General features: G+C 37.6%; 1 protein-coding gene across 13 annotated transcripts in view; it reads right to left on the reverse strand.

Moving 5' to 3' along the window:
• Positions 1–23681, reverse strand: part of LOC149552117 (uncharacterized) — a 124629-nt gene extending 100948 nt beyond the window's left edge. For 4 of the 13 annotated variants that reach the window (XM_089787594.1, XM_089787591.1, XM_089787593.1 and 1 more), the window contains exons 1-3: positions 23527–23681; positions 18734–18800; positions 18437–18605 (exon numbers count right to left, since the gene is read on the reverse strand). In XM_089787594.1, the coding sequence (XP_089643720.1) occupies positions 18437–18605; positions 18734–18800; positions 23527–23552 (262 nt within the window). In that variant the 5' untranslated portion in view covers positions 23553–23681. Of the gene's footprint in view, positions 1–18436; positions 18614–18733; positions 18801–23526 lie in introns of all 13 variants that reach the window. The other 9 variants (XM_089787600.1, XM_089787599.1, XM_089787595.1 and 6 more) reach the window with 6 other exon arrangements.
• Positions 23682–24045: the final 364 nt, after the last annotated feature.

The raw sequence follows: 24045 nt of genomic DNA on the forward strand, positions 1-24045 counted from the left end.
TGATTTTGTTATGAGGAACTGAGAATTATAGAATATTTGATTACTGTTGGTGCCAAAAATATTTATCGAACCAAAGCATTAATAGTGGTTGGTAATTCATATATTGCTGCAAAAAGAAGAATTGGGCAAATTAAAATTACACCAACATGCACAGAGAAATTGTGTTTACATGCATCTAGCATTACTCCTAGCATGTTGTGCAATGTCGTAATTCTCTTGAAGGCTGGCTGATGTCGTTACAGAACTTCTGGAAATGAGCGTTACATAGCATCGAATAGATTCCTAGGGGCAAGAGTTACAGATAGGCATGAATTGACGGGCTTGAACTTAATTATCGTCTTCTTTCAGGGTGGGATGAAAATGTAACGATAGTATCAAGCTCCATTTCTTTGATTCGATTTTCCCGTGAGAGAGTATTTGATCCGATCTAGGAGTAGCAGCAAATGTGATGACTATTTCCTAACGATGAACTGAAGAAAGGTTGCGGTCAACGTATTAATTTGATACTATATCAAAGGGGAATGTGTTTGGATCGCAACTTCATATCTCACAAAAAATGTCGCTTCCATTTCCTGTCTATGGAGCGTGAGATTTCTCCTAGCATGAAGAAAGATTTGTTGAAGGGAATACCAATTCAAATACAACCGGCTATTAAGCGTTTTGTGTTGGGAATTACAGTCAGCGACAAATGAATTATTAAGTGTTATTGTGGCGGTGATCACAATGATACTCACCAGGATTTGGCACCAAAAAGAAATAATCGGGGTAGAAAAAGGTATCTGTCGTAACGGCAATAGTATGAATTCGCATATTTGGGATAAAATGATAGTATCCAATCATTGCAGTGTAGGAAATATATAAAGACAACAACCACATGATTAGAAAATTTGGGGAAAATTAGTCATTGTGGGCACCTTCTTGAGTATTTATTGAACTTTTCATTTCTAGGTCTAGGGAATTATATTTTGGGTACAGTTGTGCGTGAGTGGCATCACAGGAAATTATATTTGCGATCTAGTAGTTTTTTGAGTACACTCTATGCAAGGGAAAGTATTAGATAAAATAATTAGCCAGCTTTTATAGAATTGTGTTCAACAGTAGAGAACTGTTATCGATGACCTTGGTGAACAGACAATGCATGAGAATGGATATTGCTGGCAGATGTTGGAGTTGAGGTTGCAGCAGCTTGCAAATTACAAAGATAAGGAATTAAACATGAATATTGAGAGTTTTAGGTTCAAGCAAAAGCACATGTAATTAAAGCAGTCATAGAAATTCTGAAAAATCAAGTGTTTTCTTCAGAATTTAATGACACCTTTTAACGGTGAACAGCTGAAAACTTGCAGAAAGAAAAACAATTGGGTCGGCTATACGTACTTGGGTTGTGACTAGAACACATGGAATCCTCAAACGATGTTCTCTCCAAATTGAAAGAGATAGAAACTTATTTTACCAAGGTAGAGCAGGCAGATTGTAGACTCTTGAATTGGGCTTTACAACCTTTAATGGTGACCTTGGTCCAGCCCAAGTTTATGGAGCATCCAAATAAACGGGTTAACCTTGTGGTTGCTTCTTGTCTCAATGAGATTAGACGAATATTATCTCCTACAAAAGCCTACAATGATGTGGTGTTGAAGAAAGTTTTGCAGCTGATAGTGAACAACTTTAAGGATTTACAAGTTAAAGGAATCCCTATGAGCCGGGAACAGATTTGCTCGACATGTAAGGACACTAGTACACTCAATCCTGTTTGTGGGAATCGTAATAATGAAGAGGCTAAAGAAATTTAGACCAGCAAAGGGAAAAATGTAGATAAAATGATTTCAGCTTTGGATGAGGAACATACAAGATTCTACATTGGTGATTTGGAGGTTGGCTTTGACAAACATGTCGATGAGGCCGGTTGTACTCGAAGTAAGAGCATGTCGGTATCTTTGTATGATAAACCTTTATGTACAAAGATAACATAGCATCACTTTTTCCTTTGCATGCAAATCAAAGGCACGAGGGAATGAAGACCTACAATTTTGAGAGGTGTGATAAACCATATGTCTCTTATACACATGATATAAATTTAGAAGAACAATCCAAGATGACATTGCAAGACGATGAGCTACTTCAACATGACAATAATGAGATGCGTGCCTTAAAGAACAAGCTAAAGGTTAGTAAAGACATGGTTGTGGCAACTTTGGTACGTTATGACAACACTCACAGGATGGTTGAGGATCTCTGTAGGAAGGCCCAAAAGGAAGTGGAAGGAGATTGGCTTGCTGCTAATTTGCAGGTAGTTAATACAGCCCTTGAATCTAAGAAATCAGATTATTTATGCTTGCTTTCCGACAAAGATTATATTCTTAAAATTGCCGAAATATATGTTGATCAACTGAGTAAAGGAAATAATGAGATTATGGAGCTCAACAAGGAGCTTAAGTATGCTCATAAGGCATTGGATGATACACAAATTGCTTTTCAGAAAGCAAAAAATCAGGTTAAGATCACAAATCATTCTTAAGAGCATGAGAGTAAATAGAGGCAGGAGTTCTTCCAAGAAGTAATTAATGAACTTGATAGCATTCAGCAAACTTATGACTTGGATAGTTGTCCCAAAAGACCAAGTACCAAAACTTCAGATTACATTCAGCTTGTAGACAACCTTTTGTTTGAGGTAGATGTTGATTGGATAATGGAGAACCCGTTATTCGAGCCTGACAATGGTACACTCTTTGATTTTGGTCAAGAGTTCCGAATTGACAATTGTTGCAACCAAGATGTTGCTGCCTTGACAAAGGGATATAATGCTGATTACAAATCAGCCTGGGATAGCGATGTGATGAGCAGTTTAGCTAGAGTGCAAACAGTGAGAGGGGCAGCATCGTGGCAGTTGGGCAGCTAGAGTACTCCACCCGCTATGGGCACAAAGCAGCAATATAGTACAGATAGTTGGGGAGATGGATGGCCCTTTTGTTTGTGGGATCCAAGAGGAACATTCCAATGGTTCGCAATGTTTCCAGGAGTTGGTTGGCACACAATTGAATTCCCACAATTATTTGACCACAGTGGTGCTTGTGATCTCAATTGGAGTAAGATTCTCAGTTGGATTGGGGATCTTCTTGTACATGATGGTAGCACACATCAGGTTGTTTTGGTTGAACATGCATGTGGGATGGTTTGGGATCCAAGTGTTGACCATATGTATGTATAGCATTTTGAGGATTTTGTTGTAGTTCTACACATTTTTACACTGGATGCAATGATGATCAGAGTTGTGCGGCCTAAAAATGCAATGATACTTCATAGATTAACATGGGATCCAAGGGTCTGGTTGATAGAAAGGTTGCATTTTGACACCTTGCTTCGCCGTATGGCAGGATTTGTTTTCAGATTGGGCACCAATGTTAGCTGAAAATTCATATGGGATCCTGGTATTGATTGCTTGAGAACAAGCAATCTCAAGGGGGGAAGATTTGTAATGTCCCCTTTTTGGGACATTATAAAATTTAAAGACATATTCATATAGTATTAAAATTCACTATGAAAGCATGGATTAAAATTATAAAAGGTCAATTTAGTATTATAAAGTGGGCTAAAAGTGCCAAGGATAAGACAAAAAGACAGGGAATCGAAGAGTCATAGCTTTGGGGATTTAAAAGGAGAGAGACTCGTTCATTCAAGTATGCTTGGCTTATGATTCAGATTTCAATTTCTCTCTTGCGGGAGTTATTCGGAAAGCTTCAACTTTCATCCAATGTGAGGACGTAGACCCTTGTGCCGATAGACAATGGATGCAAAGCCATTGTTCGTGGAGACGTCACATCAGGTGTCTCACGTGTGCTTACAAGTTCTTTCCTTAGTATTCCAATATGGCTGTAAAACTATGTTTAAGATTGAATTTTGATAGCTAGTTATTGTATTGCTGAGGTATAATGCAATAACATATTTTAAGGTACTTTATGAGAATTTGTTGGTTTATATTGTTGGTTTGTAATGCATCTTCATATGTTTATGTTCTGAATATTATTTTGAGAAAAAAATCGAGGAAATAGCTATTGGGCATATTTCACTGCTCAACGGTCTTTTGTTATCGCACTTTGGCATCAACGATATGGGCACTTAAATGTGCATTATCTCTCACAGCTTGCTCGAGAAGAGCTTGTCCTTGGATTGCTAGAGATTAAGACTCAGCAACTTGGAGTTTGTGATGCATGCCAGGCTGGAAAGCAACATCGCACACCTTTCACCAGTGGCGATCCATGACGAGCTTCTCAGGTACTTTAGCTTGTTCATGCCGATATCTACGACCCTATGGCCACTCCTTCTGTTCATGGGTCCAAGTATTTTCTATTGTTTGTTGATGATTTCAATAAAAAATGTGAGTGTGTTTCCTTAAAAAGAAATCAGATGCATTTCTTGTATTCAAAAGTTTAGACCTTTAGTTGAAAAAGAGTCTGGGAAACCTATTATTACTCTTAAGATCAGACAATGGGGGGGAATTTTGTTCTAATGATTTCTCTAGCTTCTTGGATACTCATGGCATCAAACTCCAGTCAACCACACCCCATACAACACAACAGAACAATATAGTTGAATGTCGGAATAGAACAATCATCGAGATGGCTCAATCCATGCTCGAACACAAACATGTTCCAAAGAAGTTTTAGGAAAAAGCAATCAACACTGCAGTTTATCTTTTGAACCGGTCACTCACAACGGCAGTCAAAGGTAAAACTCTAGAAGAGGCTTGGTCAGGTCGCAAGCCCAAAATCGATCACTTGAAGGTTTTTGGCTCCCTTGCTTTTGTTTGGATCCTTGATGCATCACGCACCAAGTTGGATGCCAAGAGTCAAAAACTCATGCTTGCTGGAGACAGTACTCTTCACAAAGCCTACTGCTTGATCGACACTGAGACATCTCATCTACTGTACAGTCGCGATGTAGTCTTTGATGAGCAGCAAGGACCATTCATGCTTGTTTATCCTGTTCCTGATCCAGTAGACCAGCCTATGAAGGCTCATGATTTGGAAGTTAGGCTTCCATGAGGTCCACTTGATGGGAGGGCTCCAGTAGCTCCTGTAGCTCCAGTTATACCAATGATCCCTATACAGACACCTCCAGATTCTCCTGCAGGATCACCTCGATTTGTAGATGCTTCACCTGAGTTTGATCCAGATTCTTCTGATGAGGAACATGATCACCAAGCATCTCCTGATACTAATGTTGGTCATTCTCCTCTTTGGCCTAAGTGAAGGGCTAAGACACTTGTTGATCTTTGTGATGATGGGCTCATTGATGGGAGAACTACTCGGAAAAAGAGCAAACCTACAGAGTCTATTAACTTTGCTCTCATGATCAACATTCACAATGTGTTTGAACCTCAAACATATTCCGAGGCTAAAGGAATTCCAGAGTGAGAACATGACATGACATTTGAACCCCCAAAAGAATAACACCTAGGTCCTTTCTGATCTTCCACCGGGGAAGAAACCAATTGGCTGCAAATGGGTTTACAAAATCAAATACAAATCTGATGGTAGTTTGGATAAGTACAAAGCTCGTTTAGTTGCAAAAGGCTTTTCTTAGCATCAAGGCATTGATTATGAGACCTTTGCTCCTACTGCAAAGATGGGCAAATCATATTAGTCCTAGCCAGGGTAGCACAATTTGGCTAGAAGGTCCATCAAATGGACGTCAAGAGTGCTTTCCTGAATGGTGATCTCCATGAAGAGGTCTACATGACACAACCTCCTGGTTTCAAGGTTGCTAGTAAAGACCATCGGGTTCTCAGATTGGTAAAAGCTCTCTATGGCTTAAAGCAGGCCTCTCGGGCATGGTACATAAAAATTGATAAGTACCTCAATGATCAAGGGTTCAAGAGGAGTTCTTCAGACTAAAATTCATACATGAAGACTACTGACAATGACATCATCCTTCTAGTTATTTATGTGCACCATTTGATCATCATTGGTAGTTCAGCATTTTTGATTCAGGGAATCAAACAGAATTTATGCCAATCTTTTGATATGACTGACCTTGGGCTCATGCATTATTGCCTAGGGGTTGAGGTTTGGCAACAGTCTTCTGGTATATTCATCTCTCAGTCCAAATATGTCAGGGCTTTGTTAAAAAAATTCTGTATGCAAGATTGCAAGCCTGCATTACATCTATGGAGAAAGATCTCAAGTTATCAGTCAAGTCTACTTCTCCTCCCGTTGATGATACTACATACAGGCAACTAGTAGGCAACCTCATCTACCTCTCTGCTACTAGGCCTGACATCAGCTTTGCAATCAGCTACATCTCACGCTTTATGACAGCTCCTTAAGGCTGATCATTGGATAGAAGCAAAGTGTGTGCTTCGTTATGTAAAGGGCACTTCAAAGTATGGACTTCTTTACTCTCGAAGTTCTAATCCTAGACTCGGTGGATTCACAGATTCAAATTGAGCATGCTCTGTTGATGATAAAAAGTCAGCTTCTGGATATGTGTTCAGTTTGGGATCAGGTGCAGTCACAAGGACCAGTAAGAACCAGCAGGCAGTTTCTCTCTCCTCTACAGAGGGATTGTTAAGGCAGGATGTGAAGTTGTTTGGCTTCATTGGATGCTTGGGGATATACAGATGTCACTAGCAGGACCGACTACTCTATTTGTTGATAACAAAGGCATTATCAAGTTAGCACGAAATCCAGTCTTCCATGAACGAACCAAGCATGTGGATGTTCACTATCACTACATACGACAGCTGGTTGAAGACAGGACAATAGATTTGCAATATGTTTCTACCACAGATCAGGCTGCAAACATTCTCACCAAGCCTCTTGGTCCTGATAAGTTTGTTAAATTCAAAGGACAACTTGGTGCTGTGGATAGATTAACTATTAAAGGAGGGTATTACAATAATAGATAAACGTCTATTATTAGTTAATGGTAATCTATTTGTAATCTATTGTAAATATTAGAATATTTCTAATATTTAGTTAGTTGTGGTTATTGGTTAGCTTTTTTAGCTTCTTTTAGCTAGAATAGAATATTTATATTCTTTATGATCGTTTCCTAAGGAAACATAGCTTTATTCTTTTGTATATATAGACCTCTCGATCTCTGTTAATAACAAGCAAGTATTTTACCAATTACTTCATAATAAGGATTACATGTAAAAGTGCATGGTTAAGACTTAGTTTGTTTTGTCAAAAACCATACATTTTTAACAATTTTTTTTATTTTGCAAAATTAATAAAACTTCTCCAAATAACCTTTAGAAGTGCAAGAGAAAAACAATTATAACTTTTGACTAGAAAAACATTTGCTCATGGAACTTTACCAGATTGTTAATATCATTGTTGGAAAAATCAGCAAGGCCTGAAAAATAACTTTGTAAAAACTCGGCCAGTTATCAGAAAAAAAACTCAGCTAAAAGCTTGAGAAGATGCATCCAATGTGTCAATTAATGAGAACACAAAAGAAACAAGATGCATCTAGATATATTTAAATGCAAAGTGGGTACAAAATTGCATTCTCATGAGTGCTAGAAGCAAAATAGTAAATAGTTTTTCAAAAACTAAAAGTAAATACGTCATTATTATATCTTCCTCTTCAACTCTCGTGAAAAATAAGGGAGAGTTAGAACGAGAGAGTCCAATCCTAGTAGCCTACATTGGATGTGATTGTGCCTCGTTGCCTAATATCTCTGATGATGTGTGTGGCTTGTCCTCCACCTGGATGTAGCTCCTCTTGGCACTACATCCTCCTCCTCAATGTCATCCAATGTGAAACCAAATCCACCCTTGACCTCCTCCATGGCATGCCTCGCCAAATCAATGACGTCATCCTCTGCAAACAATGGAGGTTGCTCCTACGTTGTCCAATCACTGTAAGGATCTATATCATCAATCAAGTGGACAAAATGTTGCTTCTTTTGCCTTCTTTATGTGCAACCATAGATTGTATTGCAATAGATAAGGTCATTGAGGCAATTTTGAGCTAACTTGTTCCTCCTCTTTGTGTGCATGACCTCAAACAAGCTCCAATTATGCTCACAATTGGATGAACTACAAGGTTGGCAGAAGATTTTGAGGGCAAACTTTTCGATATGTGGGGTATTTCCACACCGACTTTGCCACCAAGCATCTACAAACTAAAATATTGAAAAGCTAGAAAGCAAAGAGAAAGGCGAAAACATGATTTATAAATTACTTTAGACCTCAAAATCCAAATGGAAAATGTTCTACCTGGCGTTTGAGTGTCTCTTCCTCTCTTTGCCAACTCTGAAGAGAATAAATTACCCTTTGCTTCCAACATAATTTTGGAGTTTAGCCACAATGAGGTCTCTCTCCCCAACCTCAGGTATCATCCTCTAAATATATATAGTGAGGCCCTCCATGACCTCTTGATTAGGATCTAAATAAGCATCAGCAAACCTAAATTGGGGGTTGAGGAACCCTGTTGCATGAATGGGTTGGTGTAGCTGATTGTTCCAACTCCTATCACTAATTTTTCAAATATTACAATAACAGATAAGTCGTCTATTATTAGTTAATGGTTATCTATTGTAAATATCTAATAAGCTTTAGTTTGCTTTCGTTTTTTTGCTTTCACTAGAATAGAATGCTTCTATTCTTTACGATCGTTGCCTAAGGAAACATTGTCTCATTCTTTTGTATAAATTGACCTTTCGGTCTCTGTTAATATCAAGCAAGTATTTACCAATTACTTCTATAATATGGTATCAAAGCATATTTCTTAATTTTTTCGAGAATTATAATTGAAGACCAGCCTGCCATAAAAACCGCAACTTCAAAACGCGTTTTTCTACTGCTCCCATTTTTTCACTAGCTGAGGGGCTCGACTTTGCTACCAATCACGACTTCTGCATTCGGTCTTCACGATTTTCTTAACATTCATCTTTTGGCAATCACCGCAAATCCCTTGAAAAATCACAAATTCTGGCTCAGTCATTTTTGGTTGCCGTTTTCAGACGGCTTTGCTTTCTTTACAACCACCTTGGCTCCGCCTTTTTCCAGACGGCTTGGATTCCGACTACAGTCATTCTTGTTTGACGGCTCTGTGTTTTTTAATCCATTTTATCCATAAAATCGCCATTTTTTCTGCACTCAAAACCTCCATGGCCACCGACTTGTTTTTCTGCTCCAAACCCTAATTTTTGGGTTCAGAAAATTTTTTGATTGCAAATTGTTGGTGGGTTTTTCAAGAGCTCAATTGGATTATCGTCCATTTTCTGGGTGCCTCAATTTTCGTGCCTCAATTTTTGAGCTAACGGATCCAGATAACGACAACATATTCCTTCTCAGTTTTTCAAGCTCTCTTCTAAGTCACTCTTTGAATCTTCTAAGTCTTTCGTATTTTTGCCTCGAAGAATGTTCCTTCACATATTTTCACAGTTTTTCATTGAAAAATGTGCCATGGCATCTCTGACAAATATTGTGCTCGAGCATAACTCCAAATTCAATGATCGCAACTATGGCACCTAGAAGCAACGCATCATCGCAATTTTTGAATATCAGAACACCGATCAACTTGTTATGGGTGTTACGAAGTGTCCAACTTCTCTGGGTCTTGATCAAGATACATGGGATTTGAATAATCGAGAGACAATGATGCTTCTCAAATTATCCATGGCTGATGATCAACTTTCTTAGATTCCATCCGGCAAGACAGCTGCCGAGATCTGGACACATCTCAAAGGTCTTCATGAGACTTCTGACAAAAGCAAAGCCTTCTTTCTGAAAAACGCTCTATTTTCTATTGTCATGGATGAGCACACCTCGCTCCAAGCACATCTAAATCGAATTCAAGAAATCCATGATCAATTACTTGCCATCAGTCGCAAGATGGAGGAAAAGGATATTGTGGTTATCACTCTTCGGAGTTTACCAAAATCTTATGAGTATTTTATCAAGACTCTCAACATCACATCTTCTGGTGTTGATTTAAAGTTCACTGATCTCTACACACTGCTGCTTCAACAAGGTCGGTGGAAACAACAATTCGGTAGCAGCTCCAGTTCCACCTCGACAGAGCAAGCCTTTGCTGCAAAATCCTTTCAAAAGGATAAAGGCAAGTTTCAGCAGAAGTCTTCTACTCCAGCATCAGATGGTTCCAGAAAGAACATTCAATGCAAATACTGCCACAAGTTTGGACACATGAAGGTTGAATGTCGAAAATGCTTAGCTACACAATCTAAGCAATCCGGTTCACAACCCAAAGTGAATAGTACAGAGCACACTGAGCAAACGAAATCTGCCTTTTATGCCTTCATGGCTAAAATACCTACAGATCATGTGAAGTCGTCTACCTGGTACATTGATTCAGGTGCCTCTCGTCATTTCACTCACCGCAAAGACTGGTTTATTGACTACCACCCTTATTCAGACTCTGTTATTTTTGGTAGCGGAGAAGAGTACACAGTTGTCGATAAATGCAACATTCAGATTCAGCTTGTTGGGAGGAATCTCATATTCCTTGATGTGTACTACGTTCCAGGGATGGAACTAAATCGACTCTCAATCAATCAATTGCTGCGACATTCTCCACACTTAGCAATCACCTTCAGTTCACATTAGTGCACCATCACTAATTAGACGACTAAGTCTACTGTTGCAGTGGGTCTTGAGGATCATGGTCTTTTCAGACTTACTGATTCTGGTAATTCTCAAGACTTAGCTATGGCTGCTCGGTGATCTTCTGTCAACACACTTTGGCATCAACGATATGGGCACTTAAATGTGCATTATCTCTCACAACTTGCTTGGCATGAGCTTCTTCTTGGATTGCCAGAGATTCCGACTCAATACCTTGGAGTTTGTGACGCATGCCAGGCTGGGAAGCAACATCACACACCTTTCACCAGTGGCGATTCTTGGCGAGCTTCTCAGGTACTTCAACTTGTTCATGTCGATATCTACGGCCCTATGGCCACTCCTTTTGTTCTTGGGTCCAGGTATTTTCTTTTGTTTGTTGATGATATTAGTAGAAAAATGTGGGTGTATTTCCTTAAAAAGAAATCAAATGCATTTCCTATATTTCAGAAGTTTAAACCCTTAGTTGAAAAAGAGTCTGGGAAATCTATTATTACTCTTAGATCAGACAATGGGGGGTAATTTTGTTCTAATGCTTTCTCCAGCTTCTTGGATACACATGGGATCAAATGCCAGTTAACTACACCCCACACGCTACAACAAAACAATGTAGTTGAACGTCAAAACAGGACAATCACCGAGATGACTCATTCCCTGCTCGAACATAGACATGTTTTGAAGTAATTTTGGGCAGAAGCAGTTAACACTGCAGTTTATCTGTTGAACCGGTCACCCACAGTGGTGGTCAAAGGTAAAACTCCAGAAGAGGCCTGGTCAAGTCGCAAGCCCAGAATCAGTCACCTAAAGGTTTTTGGCTCCCCTGCTTTTGTTTGGATCCCTGATGCTTCACACGCCAAGTTGGATGCCAAGAGTCAGAAACTCATGCTTGCTGGATATAGCAGTCTTCACAAAGCCTACCACCTTATCGATGTTGAGACATCTCATCTCATCTACAATCATGATGTAGTCTTTGATGAGCAGCGAGGAACCTTTATGCCTAATTCTCCTGTTCCTAATCTAGCAGACTAGCCTATCATGGCTCATGATTTGGGAGTTCGGCTTCCATTAGGTCCACCTGATGGGAGGGCTCCAGTAGCTCCTAGAGCTCCAATTATACCAGTGATACCTGTACCGACAACTCCGACTTCTCCTGCAGGATCACCTCACTTTATAGATGCTTCAACTGAGTCTGATCCTGATTCTTCTGATGAGGATCCTGCTGATCAAGCATCTCCTAGTACTATTGTTGGTCATTCTTCTATCAGACATAAGTGGTGGGCTAAGACACTTGTTGATCTTCGTGATAATGAGCTCATTGATGGGAGAACTACTCGAAAAAAGAGCAAAAGTACAGATTCTGTTAACTTTTCTCTTATGGCCAACATTTACAGTGTGTTTGAACCTCAAACATATTCCGAGGCTAAAGGGATTCCAAAGTGGGAACAGGCCATGACATTTGAACACCAGAGTCTACTGAAGAACAACACCTAGTTCTTTTCTGATCTTCCACCAGGGAAGTAATCCATTGGCTGCAAATGGGTCTACAAAGTCAAATACAAACCAGATGGTACTTTGAATAAGTGCAAAGCTCGTTTAGTAGCGAAGGGCTCTTCTCAGCGTCAGCGGATTGATTATGAGGAGACCTTTGCTCCTACTGCAAAGATGAGCACCATCAGATTAGTCCTAGCCATGGCGGCACAGTTTGGCTAGAAGCTCCATCAAATGGACGTCAAGAGTGCTTTCCTGAATGGTGATCTCCATGAAGAGGTCTACATAACGCAACCTCCTAGTTTCAAGGTTGCTGGTAAAGACCATTAGGTTCTCAGATTGGTAAAATCTCTCTATGGCTTGAAGTAGGCCCCTCGAGCATGGTACATCAAGATTGATAAGTACCTAAATGATCAAGGCTTCAAGAGGAGTTCTTCAAACTCAAATCTGTACATCAAAACTACTGACAGTGACATCATCCTTCTAGTTATTTATGTGGATGATTTGATCATCATTGGCAGTTCAGCATCTTTGATTCAAGGAATCAAACAAAATTTATGCCAGTCTTTTGATATGACTGACCTTGGGCCCATGTATTATTGCCTAAGTGTTGAGGTTTGGCAACACTCTTCTAGTATATTCATCTCTCACTCCAAATATGTTAGGGCTCTGTTAGACAAATTCTGAATGTACGATTGCAAACCTGCATCTACACCTATGAAGAAAGGTCTCAAGTTATCAGCAAAGTTTGATTCTACTTTCGTTGATGATACTACATACAGGAAACTAGTAGGCAGCCTCATCTATCTCTCTACTACTAGGCCTAATATCAGCTTCGCAATTAGCTATATTTCACGCTTTATGACAGCTCCTAAGGCTGATCATTGGATGACAGCAAAGCGTGTGCTTCATTATGTGAAGGGCACTTCAAATTATGGACTTTTGTACTCTCGAAGTTCAAATCCTAAACTAAGTGGGTTCACAAATTCAAATTGGGCAGGCTCTATTGATGATAAAAAGTCAACATCTGGATATGTGTTCAGTTTGGAATTCGGTGCAGTCATATGGACAGTAAGAAGTAGCAGGCAGTTTCTCTCTCTTCTACAGAGGCTGAATACAAAGGGACTGTTAAGGCAGGATGTAAAGTTGTTTGGCTTCCTCAAATGCTCAGAGATATGCAGATGTCACCAGCAGGACCGACTATTATGTTTGTTGATAACGAAGGCATTATCAAGTTAGCACGAAATCCAGTCTTCCACGAATGAACCAAGCATGTGGATGTTCATTGTCATTACATACGATAGCTAGTTGAGGACGGGACTATAGATTTGCAATATGTTCCTACCACAAATTAGACTGCAGACATTCTCACCAAATCTCTTGGTCCTGATAAGTTTGTCAAATTCAGAGGACAGCTTGGTGTTCTAGATAGATTAACCATTAAGGGAGGGTATTATAATAATAGATAAATCGTCTATTATTAGTTAATGGTTATCTATTGTAAATATCTAATAAGCTTTAGTTTGCTTTCATTTTTTTGCTTTCTCTAGAATAGAATGTTTCTATTCTTTACGATCGTTTCCTAAAGAAACATTTTCTCATTCTTGTGTATAAATTGACCTTTTGGTCTTTGTTAATATCAAGCAAGTATTTACCAATTACTTCTGTAATATCAAATGGGTTTGAATTTGAGTCTATCTCCCTTTTAGTACATTTTAATAGATTCAGCCCTATCCATGGCCTCATAAAGATAGCCCATTAGGGTTTGATAACCATCTACCATGAACAGAACTCTAACCAGGGGCTTAGACAACTACAATTGAAAATTTCAAATTAGTAAATTACAAAAAGATTAATTAATAAAAAAAGTTACAAATTAATAATGAGAGACTTGAATCAAAAATAATTAAAAATTCAAGTTTTGAAGTTACCTTCACAATCTCTATAGCCCTTTGTGCAAAATGGTTCTCAAAGAATATGGTCACGACAACCTCTCCTTCAACCTTCTTTGAATAAGGTGAGTCTAGCCATGCTTGACTCAAAAACATTTGCTCCAAAGAAGCCAATGCACCAATCATGCTTTGCAATGTCAAGGAGATCATTAGAAACCTTGTGACACCAAATCTCTCACATAAGTGCGCTCTCTCATCAAATGTAGAACCCAAAGGTGATTGTAGATATATTTTGTGATCCACAAATAGGGTCACCCAATCAAATCTTCCTATGTCCTCAAAAAGAAGCTCAAGGACATGTACTACACAAGGTGCCCAAAAAGGAGTGTTGTAACTTTCTTGGAGGATTCTAGCTTCTACTACATATGCTAATGCAATATTTGTGATGATTTGCCCCACATTTTGTGCCCTCACCTCCATGACAATATTCTCAACATTAATGCCAATGTTGATGCATTTTTCAACCTATTGGAGCCATTAACCAATTTCAAGAACACCATGATGCCCTTGCAAGCAACCAAAAAATGAATAATTGTGCAATTTTTTCCATCTGTCCACCCATCAAAACATATGGTGCAACCATATTTCATTCATTCTTTTTTTGGTCCTCCACCACTTCTTTTGCCCTATCAACTGCATTTGTGAGCAACATATAAGAACAAAGTGAAATTAGTCTTAGTACACAATTTTGATTTGATAAACAACAAAAAAACTTTAAATTTAAAAATGAAATCAAGCAAACTCTTTACTAACCTCCCACCCAAATCCTTGCAAGAAGCTGTCCTATACCTTTTCTTGAAACTATCATCGCGGTCACCAAATCTAGCCAATACGGACTCTCAACCACATTCAATGGCATGTTGTTGAAATACCAAAAATCAGCACATGCAATGTCTACTTTCTCATGGGCCTCCTTGTTACATCCAATGGCCTCTAATGATGGTTGTGCTACAAGTGTATTCTTGGCCACTAAAAAACTACCTATAGGTTGTGTCCTTGATGGTGATGAAGCAGCAAAACCTCTGCTAGAGGAAGCGGGAGCAGTAAATTCAATTTGCGGATATGTGGACTGCGATGAGAGTCCACTATGCTCTCAAGTCTTGTTTCTTCTTCAATGTCAATCAAGGCACCTTGAGGTTCAGCTATGGCTTCCCTTGTAGCTAATTTTCCTTAGTTACCGAATTCGTGCCCTAGAGGCCGGATCCGGATTTGGGTCCGATCCAGATCCAGATTCGTGCCTAGATTCGTGCAGATCTGGGCAGGATCCTTGTTTTACACAGTGGATTCGTCCGGATTCATGGCCCACGAATCCTGACGAATCCACTGTGTAAAACAAGGATCCTGCCCGGATCTGCATGAATCCAGGCACGAATCCTCAAGGATCCAACGTGAATCCTCAAGGATCGACAGGTTTAAGTGAGTCTAAGTTATTTAATATGACTTTTTTAAATATATTTTTTTGCTTTCTAGTGCTAAAATGACCTTTTTATGCATTATATATACTAATAAATGAGAGAAACAAATATATATATATATATATATATATATATATATATATATATATATATATATATATATATATATATATATATATATATATATATATATATATATATATATATATATATATATATATCTGTTACTAGTTGGGGCTTGGGCAAGATCAGTAATATATATATATATTCACAAATCCTAATCGGGGAAAAAAAAAAATCACGAATCCACGGATCCGATTCACGTGCCCGAATCGGATTCGTATCCTGAATCGGTAACTAAGTAATTTTCCCTCTTGCTTCGCAATTTTTTCTCTTCCCTAGCTACAAGTATGACATTAATATCTCTTTATCTCTTCTATAATCATGTTTGTCAATGCCTGCAAGGTGGTATTTGACGCGGTTTATGCCTCCATTAATTACACTATTACATTTTATGCAAAACACCGTCCCTCCATGTCCTCTCTCTAGCACCTTTACGACAGGTGCCTATATATCCAAATGGGCATGGCTCTGGTGGCCAGTTATTCCCTGAAGTTGCGATGCTTCTTCTTCAATGTCAATTGAGGCACCTTGAGATTCAGCTATGCCTTCCCTCATAGCTAATTTTCCCTCTCCCTTCACAAATATTTCTCTTCCCCAGCTACAAGTATGGCATTAACATCTCTTTTTATCTCTTCTATGTTTTTTTTACATTTCCTATAATCATGTTTGTCAATGCCTGCAAGGTGGCATTTGAAGCGGTTTATGCCTCCATAAATTACATTATTACATTTTATGCAAATCACCGTCCCTCCATCTCCTATCTCTAGCACCTTTAGGACAGGTACCTATATATCTGAATGGGCATGGTTCTGATGGCCAATCATTCCCTGAAGTTGCCATGCTAATTTAATGTTTAATTTCTGACCTCTACATAGAATGTGAAAAGACAATTAATATTTTAGTTAAACCAATGATCCAGCAACACTCCAAATTGCATTTGCCCACAATATGGATCAATTTATTGCCACAAGTTCGGATGGCACAATCTAATAATCTTGGCATACATATGCAACGGATTACTATTGTCTGTGAGAATTCTTCTATAGTAATAGTTTCACCGACCAGATGCCAGTATATCAATCACTAGTAAACATAACTGCCATCTGCAATACTATTTAAACATAATCAAACAAGGAATCATATCACGTATACCAAGAATGACTTGCAAATATAATCTTGTTTTCAAACTCCGAATACAATGATCATGGCAAGAAAGAATGTATAGCAAAAATGAATCGCTTCAGATCTGTTTACAACAAATTTGTCTTCAATTAAAGACTTCAAAAATTTGTGCAAAGGAGCAGACAAGGGTGGCTGCTAACAACCAATACTACAAGTGCAGACTAGGAAGGGTCTTCCACCTTCGAAACTGCAATCAAGGAAACAATTCCCAATTACCAAACTGGAATAGAAAACAAAGAGATAGATGATTGATCCAATCTTTACAATTGCTTCCCAAAGGCCAAATAAATATGAGTTTCACACCTTCACTAACAAACATGTCAGCCCAAAATAATTTCAAATAGGTGCACAAGTTACAAATAGGACCAAGCCGAAAAAATATTAAAGAATTCCCTTTAAATTCATTAAGCCCTTTATAATATTATTTAAATTTGGGACCACTTAATTAGTTAATTTTAATTAATTTTCCTTCCAATAATTTGGAGGCAATACAATACAGCAATTTCACGATTATCTGTTAACATTACAGTATAACAATTTCAAAGTAATCTGCTATCACCCATCATTAGACTGGTTAAACAATTAATATTAATGGTATGACATTCTGTTATTTTGATTCCAATGATATTGTGGAAAGTAATCATTTTCAATTTTGCTGTTGCTAGCTATGGTGTTGATATTGTGTAAAAATCTCAGTTCTGATATTTTTCCTATATCGTAATTACTGGATAGTCTACCACAGAAGTTTGAGTATTATGGTTAAAGATCTCAAACAATTCAACCGTGCCAAAATTGTAAGAAGACCTGAATCAGTTTAACTACTGGATCCATTTTATGTTTATACCAGTACCCACTAATTTGGTGTGAATCAGAATCAGATAATATGATCTACCATTTCGGCAATTAAAATGCCTGCCAGTTGTTTGCTAGTTTAGCATGATCAGAATTTGCATATAATCGTCTATCATTTTGGTGCTGATTAATATGGTCTACCATTTTGCCACTGACATGTCTGTTTTTTATCCGCTAGTCTGGCATTATCAGAATTTGCATATCATGTTAACCATTTTGACATTGATTGTAGTTTTATCGGTCTAGCTGCCAATAAATTGCTGGTTATTTTCATTGCATCATTGTAGTCTCCACATGCTCTCTCCTTGCTCACATTGGAAACTTAGTGACCTGAAAAAAACTAGGATTTGAATTGATTCAAGAGAATTTGATGGAATTGAGCTATCCTTTCAAGGGCATTACAATCCATGAAGATATTGCATAGCTGTTAAGGGCAAATGAGACATTTGCAAATCATTTAACAAGAGGTATAATAACTGCTTATAAACTCAGCTCACAACCATAAAAACACGACTATACTTGCTATATGGCATTGCTCAGTCCTCTTCTCTTTCAACAGATTTGAGGATACACTTATTCCTGATAATGTAGTAGGTATAAATAAAAGCATATTTTGTAACAATTGCCAGTTTCAGTTGTAAAAATTAAAGACAGAATTTACATCCTATACCTGATAATTAATTATTATAAAAAAAATTATGTAACAATGTACACATCCTTATTAAGAATCAGAATATGAAAGAAATTCTTAAACATAAAATTGTATTAACAACATTATTCCCTTGATAGTCCAACTGATGGAAATGACTGAAGCCCAAAGCATTTAACAAACCTTCAGGTGAATGTGACAGGGAATTAACAGGCCTCCACATAGTCTTTTGGACTTTTGTCCTCTTGTCACCAGACATTGCAATTGATCGGTCACTTGTGTGACTTGTGCTCTTCACCCTTAATTTGTTCCCCGTGTATGAGATCTTGCAAGCAAAACCAGGGGTACTCGGCTGAATGACTAACAAAAATGACTACATTTGAGAACATGTCCTATGCAATTGGAAACAATAAGAAGAAGAAATGACTGTATATCAATTGACACTATTGTATAAGAAGCCTTCATAAACAGATTTTATACCAGTGAGGAATTTATTGAACAGGAAACAAAATTTGTTTTTCGAAATGATCGCCAAAATTGTCCAGTGCTGAACACAATCAAATCCAGTAACTTTTAAGAAGTGTACTCAAGCATCAAACAACATAACAGGAATATTCCAAAAAACATTATGTAGAAGATAAATGAAAATCAATAAATTTCTACTGCAAACAACATAGTACAAAACATATGAGTGATTTCACTACAGTTTCCATTTAAACGATATAGAATTATTGTTCCAATATTGCAATACCTTGCATTTTGCATTCACTTAGAAGCCAGCATAGAAACTACACTTGACATTCAGATCAATGTCCATAAACGGCCAAAGGATACAAAACAATAAATGTAACTGATATTAATGCTAAATAGAACTGCTGTATCAATTTTATCAACATTTATAGCTGTCATGAGTATGATTGTTGTAGGATGGATAGATTGACTCCTTGCAATGACCCTATCTTGAGAGGACTGAAAAAATATATATACTTAGTTCCTAAATTTTTAGGGAATTAAGTTCAATTATTTAATATTGCCAAAAGAAAAATTAAAGGTAATATTATATAATTGCTGTACTTTACAAGAGTTCATTAAATTCACTTTTTAATCATCACCAGAGTAACTTAACAAACCGAAAATGGTATAATTTAATTGTTCTCAGGAATGGCTAAGGTCATGGAGTGGATTAATTATTTCTTCAGTTATTGATTTGAGAAGATTTCTCAAATTCACTCTTGGGGTGCACCTAAGTTCTCCATTTTCAGCAGTGAGAGATCTGCCCTAGGTGATTCTTGGAGAAAGCATTTCCAGTTTCTCAGTTGTGCTAATAACCTTAAGTATTTGAGGTTCACCCCACAGTGCAACGGGATCCATGTAAACACGGAAGTCTTGTGGTCAATTTCCTGCAGGATATCAATGAAATAAATCAGTGCACAGACAGGTGGAATAGGGCAGTCAATGGTGTGTGGTCAACACTGCTGACAAGGTCGTTGTTGATGTGCTTCAGGAAAAGATTTTGTGTCAATTGATGTTGAAAAAATTGATGCCCAATCTTTTCTAGAAGCATATCAACACTGTCATAGACAGTGGAAACCTGCTATCTCTAAGAGGAAGTTGTTCATTATTTCTGCAGTAGCAGACATTTCCAATCGCTGAAGAGACTTCGTTGGGTCATACCACATGCTCCACAGACAGGTTGGCAAGTATGCCAGAGGGAGCTGACAGTTGCCAGACAAAGAGATAAGGATGTAGTTGATGGGAGATACAAGGAGTGACAGAAGGCTCAGTAAATGCTGAGAAGAATATATATTGAAATCGACAAGCTGAATATCATTGGCATCAGTGTTGCAGATGTTGGTAAGATGGGTTGTGTTTTTGGCAACAGGAGATTGGTGGATTGAACATACCTGATATCAGGCCTTCTCAGCAAAAATACCCCATGTGTGAAGATTGTGGAAAGTGTTTGTTGTCTCTGTAGAAAGAAAACAGCAGATTTGTATTTGGAAAGACTTTCACTTTTAACAATATCATTCAATTTCAAGAGTTTATAAGATTGCATAGTAAATATCGGTCCTGTCTAGTTCATATGCTATTATCCGAAGCCAGTTCAATTGAGAAGTGTGCAATTTTGTCGATAAGAGACAAATTCATGGTGCACGTTGACTACCTGTTATTGGGGATAAAGAGGTGCCTGGGAATTACCAGGCTACCAACTCATGTTTTGCCTTGGAAGTGCCCAGCAGTAACTTCTCCTTCGATTTCTCCTTTGCAGTTAGCAGCAACTTGATGAAGTAGTTGTATATCTTAAAATGTTGCATGATATACATGTATCGAGAGCTCTGTATTATTAAATCAAGATGATGTAAACAAGTAATAGTTGAATGTTAAGTTTTTTGAATGTCAAATAACCAGTGCACACTTACATAGGCAATCTGGAAACTATATTCTGTATGATATTAAAGTGTTTGACAAAATATCCAAACTAGAAACAGCGTAAGAAAGTGAAACTAAGCAAGGGTTACTTCCCTCTTTCTTGCTGCCTTTGATGGATTTTGAGAATTGTGATGTCTTATAAACAGCGTAAGAAAGTGAAACTAAGCAAGGGTTACTTCCCTCTTTCTTGCTGCCTTTGATGGATTTTGAGAATTGTGATGTCTTATAAATAAGACAATTTTCCGATCTATGTAAAGTTAATGTTATTGCTTAGGCAGGGGCATGACAGTCAGCCTTTCCCTAAGGTCACCTCTCCTCAAGCAATGACAGTTTAACCAAATCTTTTCAATGCTAGGGTCACTAAACTAACCCTTGGAGATTTGTCATCCTTAGAACCTCCATAAGATATAATTAGTTTCTGCTGCACAACTCTGATATTTACTCAACTTGCAAATTTAAACAAAAATATGTTTTGGCTTTACTCTCAGGTGGGGTGTCCCAACAATTCTCAACAATGAGAACAAGTGTTTATATTAAGATGAGAATTAAGAGCATGGCACACATATATGGTCTTAAATGCAATAATTTCATATATTGCCATTGTCATTTAATAATTGTCATATATTTAGACTGGGTTAATATATCCATATTGTCTAGAATGCATCAATTGATTTATTGTAATGCTGCAGGCTGGCAGGATCAAAGCTATAATACCAATGGGATGTCCCCTTTTGGGATACTTGAATCTTGCCCTAGAAATCATTAAGTTCAAGAAATATAGCTCATAAGATGCAAATTATTATTTTACAATTTCCTTCCCAACATAAATTTTGGTTTAGCACCTGCAATTATGTTAGACAACATTTGAAAATAATGCATATGATTGGTTATTTCTGGTGGGACTACTTCATTTGAGGGAGCCTATGCCTACTACCTTTCTGTAACATATTTCCTTTTGTTCGATATATGATTGTTTATTTCACTTCCTACAGCCAACCAACATGGGGATTGGAAAGAATAACACAAAAGGTTCCCAAGGCCATTAACAGCTAGGCCCAAGGACATGGAACATCCAACCAAGAAATTTGACCCCTCGGCCTGCAAGTAGCTGGAACATCCAACCAAGAAAATTCCATCCAACTTGGGGTGGTATGCTTAGAGGGGAAACCTGAATCAGTTTTCCCAAATACATCTCCTTCCTCACCCACACATGAATGTTTCCCCGGGAGAATAAAAAAATAAATTAAAAATTTATTTTACATCATTAGTTATACCCAATATATAAGAAATTATATGTCAGACAATATCTTCATCATGCATACCACAACAACTACCATACTCAAACATGGTGGTATGTTGAAGTGGAGATCTCTTCCTTAATACTGATTTATCTCTTTAATTCCTTGACGCCTGCTCTTATTCATTATGAAGAGCCTGCTTCTAAAATCTGAATAATATTCCTTTACTACAACTCACTCGTCTCTTATTCTATTTTGACAATTTCCTAAACTCGCTTGATGTTGCATCTTTGAACATAAATAACGCATCCACCTTTTTGTGAAGAGATTTAACTCTCCCAAGAGAGCCGGCCTTTTCATGTTTTTAAAGTTTTAAACACTTCGCAAGGATGCCATTTCATAGAGAGTCAGGCCATGTGATATTTTATTTTATCTTTGATAGTCGGCACTAACAATGCATAGTTAAATTTATTTGAATGGTTTTTACATCTGCTCATAGATCGGCCAGAAAGTTAATAATATTGTGGTTGGCTAGAATAGCCTTCCTCTGGTTTACATTCACTGCTGTTAGTATGTTAATTGCTGGGTTTTGGTTAACTGCTGTATTAAAAATTAATTAATTATATCACTGCTTTACAGCCTTGTTGTCAACACTGATCGCTGTCATGAGTCTGACCACCGTAGGATAAATGGATTGACTCCTTCCTGTTGCCTTTGATCCCTAATCCTAATAAAACTTACCAATCTTATGCATTATTTCAAATGTTGTCTTTATGCATTATTTCAAATGTTGTCTAACATTATTGCAGGTGCTAAACCAAAAATTATGTTGGGATTGAAATTGTTAAATAATAAGTTGTAATTATGAGCTATATTCTTGAACTGGTGATTTCTAGGGCAAGATTTGAGTATATCCCAAAAGGGGACATCAGAATTGGGGTGCATAACAATGTCAGAGATACTATTGCTTTGGAGGAATCCTCAGATTAAGTGATCTGCAAAGGATCAAAGTGAAACAAAAAATAACTAAATTTTTCTTCCCAAAATTTAAAAAAAGATGCAAGTACCCCTTTTGTATGACTGATGAATTCCTGAAAGAAGCATCTAATAAATAGTCAGAAGTCCACCGCGAACAGTAAAATATCCCAGCAAAATAAGAAATATTGCCATCATTGTTCCTGTTGTTGTGTGAGAAAATATGTATTGGAAAAAATTCTCCCCGATTTGCCATTCATGTTTACCAAAAACATAGCTGAAACACATAAGCTATTAATAATGAATATCTAGAACTGGGGACGTGGCCGATGAGGTCCCAATGTCACTAAACATGATTGACAAACAGTTCAGAATCCTGTATGTCCCAACAAAAGGATTTCCCCTCCCTCTTTCTTCATGCGTGATAGTAAAAAGTGAAACAAATCTTCAGAAGTATACTCCTATCTGTAGAAAACGTGTAATAATATATAGGCACCGCAATTTCGTAATTGGGATACATCACATCGATTTGGAGATCTTAAACCCAAACTTTGAGCCCAAGCAAAGACTCGTACAACGATTCAGATTTAGAAAAAATCTACAGGAAACCAATAAAAGGGACCAACATACCTGGTAGATGACATTCCCAACAACATATCCGATCCTCCAGCTGACAGTTACTAAAATCTTCGAGATTTTCTGTACTTTCCCTATATAACCCAGACTCCCGTAGCTGATTATTCTAGGCCATTGTGGTTTGTTGGGTTATATCTGAAACGTGTAGTGAGCACCCTCGTAACTCTTCTCCCATTTAGTAGTTCGGGAGTGCGTGGCCTCGACATTCAAATTGATTTATTTGTTTTTTTGATATATTAGCGGGTGATTTGAAAAGAAGGCTAAAAAATGATTAAGCCCTTGTTCAACTTTGAGAAGGCATTCCATCTAAAGAGATCTTTCTACTTACATTTGATACATATTTATATAACTTGTTTCACACATTCAATATGTTGAGATTATCAATATATTAAATTTTTTGTGAAAATCTTTAATTAGGTCGATGAAAAAGAGGATAGGAAGATTCTCAATTCATAAAAATCTTTATTTTTTAGTTGTTTTGATATGAAGAGTAGTGTTTCAAGTCTTTGGAGG

The sequence above is a fragment of the Cupressus sempervirens genome, chromosome 6 (assembly GCF_028749045.1).
Source record: "Cupressus sempervirens isolate cs-2001-9-10 chromosome 6, ASM2874904v1, whole genome shotgun sequence".
Taxonomy (NCBI): Eukaryota; Viridiplantae; Streptophyta; class Pinopsida; order Cupressales; family Cupressaceae; genus Cupressus; species Cupressus sempervirens.